Genomic DNA, 4556 nt, shown 5'->3' with positions numbered 1-4556 from the left:
CTCCCCCCATGGCCAAGAAATTTCTGCAGTGCGAGCCAATGGATTCTGATGTGCCATTGTCAATGGAGATTTGGAGAGGGGATAGAAGATGGCAGCAACACATGGATACATGGATCGTCTGCTGCTCCGTGCACTTGAGCTAAATGTTCTTGGCGTTTTTCTTGTAAATTAATTTGATATACGAAGCAAATAATCACAAAAGGGTATGAAGCAAACGTCCTCTGTAACCACAAGTTCTTGCTCAATAATACAAAAGTGTTATTTTCTATTATCCGTAGAAGTTCAGTCTTCTGATCACAATGGAACATTGTTCATGCAAGTGTTGGTAAGTACTCCAATAGATAACTATTTCACTTGTATTGAAGAAGAAGTTGCTCCACTTTTCCCGTACTTGCTTTAAATGATCAAGTCTCTTGACCTCAATTGGAATTCCCCAAGTACAGGATATTTTCCGCATTTTCCTTATACTTCAGGTAAAAAATTCACTAGATTGTTCCTCTCTTTCACATGCATCTCTCCTCTTTCACATGTCTTTCCTAGACATTTAAAAAAAAAACCTCGGCCATTATGTCTTTTCTTTTTACATTGTGAGACTGTTAATGTTGGTTGTGTACATCCTAATTATGCAAAGTACGATGTCCACTCATTATCCGTTGTACTTTGTCTGTAAGAAAAAATATAAGATCATTTAGATCACTACTGAAGCTATATCTTGAGTTTAATAAAATTGATATTTATCAAAGGAAGAGGCAATGGACTTTGATCTTAGGAAAATCATTTTCTAATCCAGACAACAAATTTCACTCTGGTGCACAAGATTTAGTGGTCCGGCCATGAATTATGCGCGTTGAATAGATCTACTCTAAAAAAAGGACATGTATTTTGATTTTCGAGTTTAATAAAAGGACATGTATCGAGAAGAAAAAGACAGTAAATTTCAGTCTCATGAAAGTTAATTCTCAATCCACTCAACAAATTTCACTCTCGTGCACAAGATTAAAGTGGTCCGGCCGCGAATATACTCCTTGAATAGGTCCGGTCTCGAAAGAAGAAGAAAATCGTTGAATCAGTCTGCCTTTTAACCAGACGGCGAAATGTGACCGGACGGCGACACGCCGGCCGCCGCTGAGCTTTCTTCCCCTGGAAAGATAAGAGAAGAGAAGAAGACCGCCGAAGCTTCGGGCAGCCCGTGCGCCTCACACGATGTCACAACGAGATGACGCTGGCAGGCCGGGGCCGGTGGTAGCTCGGAGTTGGCAGCTCCCCAGTTCGGCGACAGCGACGCGCCCACGAACCACGGCGAATCAGCCAAGCTTTGATTTCTTTTCTCCTTTCCACTCGCCGAACAATCAACCAACACATCGATCAGCTGACGAAATCGCTCCACGACTCCGCGGCAGCTGCATCCATCTCCAACGAGCGAGACAAACAAACCTACTTACCAGCTAGCTGACACGGCGCAGGAGCTCGCCAAGTCGCAGTCCTCCTCCTCTCCCCCCATGACCAAGAAATTTCTCCGGCGCTAGCCGAAGGATTCTGAGTTTCTGGCACGCCATTATCAATGGAGATGGGGTGGAAGATGGTAGGATCACATGGATTCATGGGTCGACAACATGGAGAAGGGGATCGACTGCTGCTCAGTGCACTTGAGCTATATGTTCTTGGCATTTTTCTTGTAAATTAATTTGGTAGAAGAAGCAAATAATCACAAAAGGATATGAACCAAACATCCTCTGTTACCACAAGTTCTTGCTCGCCGTCAATGGGGTCTTACCAGAAGAAGAGCAAGAGGAAGAAGAAGAAGAAAAGAAGAAGAAATCAAGAATCAAGTTAAGCAAAACGAGGCAGGCATGGAGCAGAGCAGATAGATATACACGGACGGATCTACATCTACCGGACCGGGGACGGGCGCGGCCGAGCAGGGCGGGCTGAGGCTCAGGCCGCCGGCGTCGACGCCGGCGGCAGCCGGCTGAGCGCGTCCCGGAGCGTGGCCCTGAACTTGTCCAGGTCCAGCCGCACGTTCTGCTTGTCCAGGTAGGCGGCCTTGAGCGCGTCCCACCCCTGCTTGTGCACGGCGTAGGGGTCCGTCAGCACCTGGTGGTTCCGCGGGTACTGCTCCAGCAGCGAGCTCTCCTCCAGCTGCACGTTGTAGTCCATGTACGTCACCTCCATGTCCGCCGCCGGGTTCTTGAAGGTCACGCCGGTGAGCCACTCCAGGCCCCCGAACGGCACCACCTGGATCAGCACGGCCCCCGCGGGGAGGAACACCATGTTGGTCAGCCCGGCGCCGTGCACGCCCACCATCACGTCCGCCGAGTTCACCAGCCGCGCGAAGGTGGACATGTCGGTGTGCTGGTCGGGCTCCGCGATGCGCACGTCGAAGCCCATGGCCGTGGCGGCGGCCGCCATCTCCCGCTCGTTGAGGAACCGCCGCGAGTTCTTGCGGGAGATGATGAGGAGGCGCGGCTTGCCGGCGCCCGTGGCGCCGCCGCGGGACGCCGCGGCGCGCTCCAGCCCGAAGGCGTCGCGGAGGGTGCGCTTGAAGTCGACGATGGAGACGCCGCCGCCGGCCTTGGACGGGACGATGCCCATGTCCTTGTGGAAGTCGGAGCCGACGACGATGCGGGGCAGGCAGTGCACCTCCAGGTCGTTGTTCACGTCGACGACCTCGTACTTGGACAGCTGCCGGAACAGCGGCCGGAACTTGGCCACCCACCAGGGCTTGAGGTCGCTGAGCAGGAACTGCACCTCGCCGTTGAACCTGCGCGTGCTGAGGAAGAGCGGCACCAGCACGTCCGTGTAGTCGTGGTAGAGGTTGCCGGAGAAGCCGCGGTTGGAAAACACAAACCCGGGGACGGAGTGGTTCTTGGTGCAGGCCGGCGGCGGCGCGTCGGCCGGGAAGGGCCTGAGGAGGAACTCCCGGACGTGGGTCATGGCGACGGGGTCGTGGTACCGCGCGTACGGCTTGGTCCGCCACTCCCGGTCCAGCGAGTCGATGTAGATGGTGGAGGCGTTGCCGACCACCCGGATGTCCCCCGCCGCCTCGCACCGCTCGGAGCGCTTGCTCGTCATGAAGCAGGTCGGCTTCTTCTTCTTGTTGTGCCCCTTATCCTTATCCTTCCTCCCCGCGCCGGCGCCGGAGAAAACGGCTGTCTTCTCCGCCCTCTCCGCGGTGACCTTGGGCACCGGGGCGGCGCTGTCCTCCTCCACATCCTCCTCCGCGTCCTCCTCTGACACTGACCAGCAAAAAAGGAAGAGTCTTGAGCAACATACTACATACATTTCGCCCCCAAATTAGCACTCAATCTCGGTCAATCGATCCGGAAGACAGGGGCGCACCTCCGACCGTGGTGGCGGCGGGCGTGGGCTCGTCGTCGGTCTCCATCCGGATGCTGGAGTTCATCTGCTCCTTGAGCTGGTCGTCCGGCTTGCCTGCGGCCGTCCCAAGAAAACATCCAAGCTCTCATCCATCCATCCAGCCATACCCAAGAAGAAGAAAGAAGCAAGAAGTGAAGGGGGAAGAAGAAGATAGAAGACATACCGAAGGGGGTGGAGCAGTATCTGGCCTTGACGATGCTGAGGACGCAGAGGGAGAGGAGCATGGCGGCGATGATGACGCCGTTGCTGACCCGCCGCGGCTCCTGCCGGCTCCGCAGCGCCGCCTTCATCTCCGACGCCGACCCCAGCGCGCCCTCCCGCTCCTCCTCCGACCTAGACCAGATCTGGAGCAAGCAAGGAAGCTTGCTTGCTTGCTGGGCTTTGCTTCTTCCCTGCCGCCTGCCTCCCCCCAAGGAGGAAGACTCTTCTCGAGACAGAGAGAGAGGGAGAGAGAGATGCTTTGAAACTTTCTCGTGCGGCTGGATCTGGATGGACCTCAGCTGCTCTGCTTGCCGAGCGCCGATGATTAAACGAGGGTGGTAATAAAGAATCGGAATGCTCTGCGGCAACTCATAAGTGAGGGATTATTGCAGCGAAATCCATCCAGGATGGTTAGCAGCCTGGCCACCCGGGACTAGCCGCCGTCGTCGTGCGGAGGGACTGGAACGCACGACGTGCGCGGCGGACCGTTGACCGGCCCGGGCAGGCTGGGCCGGCCGCGCCACGCAGGGTGGGCGTGCACGGTCCGACCCACGCCCGCACCCACACTGTTGTTGAGTCGCCTCTTCCCTGATCTCTCTCTGTGGGGTGGTGGTGTTATTGTTTTTTTCCGTTTTCGTCCACGGGAGAAGAGGCATGTATGCCCGGACCGGCCGACCGGGAGCATGAATGTGGTATCTACGACCGTCACGGGTTGTCCGTCCTACGGACCGACGTGCCAACACGCGTGAGTTTGTGTATATATACGAATTTATAATAAAAAATGAAACTCTGGTTAGAGCATCTACAGCCACATATAGCAAATCCGGCCCTCACTCCGGCGCCTCCTCCTCCCCCCGCCGCCGCCGGGGGCATCGCAGGCTAAGCCTGTGTGCTGCAGCGGCGGCGGCGGCGTTTCTCCTCATCCCGCGCTTCGGTCAGGACGGCGGCGGCTCGTGATGGCCGGATCTACGACAATG

The 4556-nt window shown here is 55.7% G+C and overlaps 1 protein-coding gene across 1 annotated transcript; it reads right to left on the bottom strand.

Moving 5' to 3' along the window:
• Positions 1-1652: 1652 nt before the first annotated feature.
• On the bottom strand, positions 1653-3981 carry LOC119315082 (alpha-1,3-arabinosyltransferase XAT2-like). Its single transcript, XM_037589752.1, has 3 exons — positions 3542-3981; positions 3340-3432; positions 1653-3236 (listed from the first exon to the last, which is right to left on the bottom strand). The coding sequence occupies exons 1-3, from the start codon at positions 3666-3668 to the stop codon at positions 1936-1938; spliced, it is 1521 nt and encodes a 506-aa protein (XP_037445649.1). The 5' UTR covers positions 3669-3981; the 3' UTR covers positions 1653-1935.
• Positions 3982-4556: the final 575 nt, after the last annotated feature.

This window comes from Triticum dicoccoides, chromosome 6A, assembly GCF_002162155.2.
Source record: "Triticum dicoccoides isolate Atlit2015 ecotype Zavitan chromosome 6A, WEW_v2.0, whole genome shotgun sequence".
Lineage (NCBI taxonomy): Eukaryota > Viridiplantae > Streptophyta > Magnoliopsida > Poales > Poaceae > Triticum > Triticum dicoccoides.
The sequence above is the reverse complement of the archived record's forward strand: the minus strand, read 5'-3'. Positions and strand labels throughout refer to the sequence as shown.

What these genes read in the sequence shown, in the direction of transcription:
- LOC119315082 (XM_037589752.1), bottom strand. Translation starts at nt 3,668, where the DNA reads ATGAAGGCGGCGCTGCGGAGCCGGCAGGAGCCGCGGCGGGTCAGCAAC. An exon ending in ATACTGCTCCACCCCCTTCG is followed by an intron (nt 3,433 to 3,541) that starts GTATGTCTTCTA and finishes GGACGGCCGCAG; the next exon opens with GCAAGCCGGACGACCAGCTC. An exon ending in CGCCGCCACCACGGTCGGAG is followed by an intron (nt 3,237 to 3,339) that starts GTGCGCCCCTGT and finishes TTTGCTGGTCAG; the next exon opens with TGTCAGAGGAGGACGCGGAG.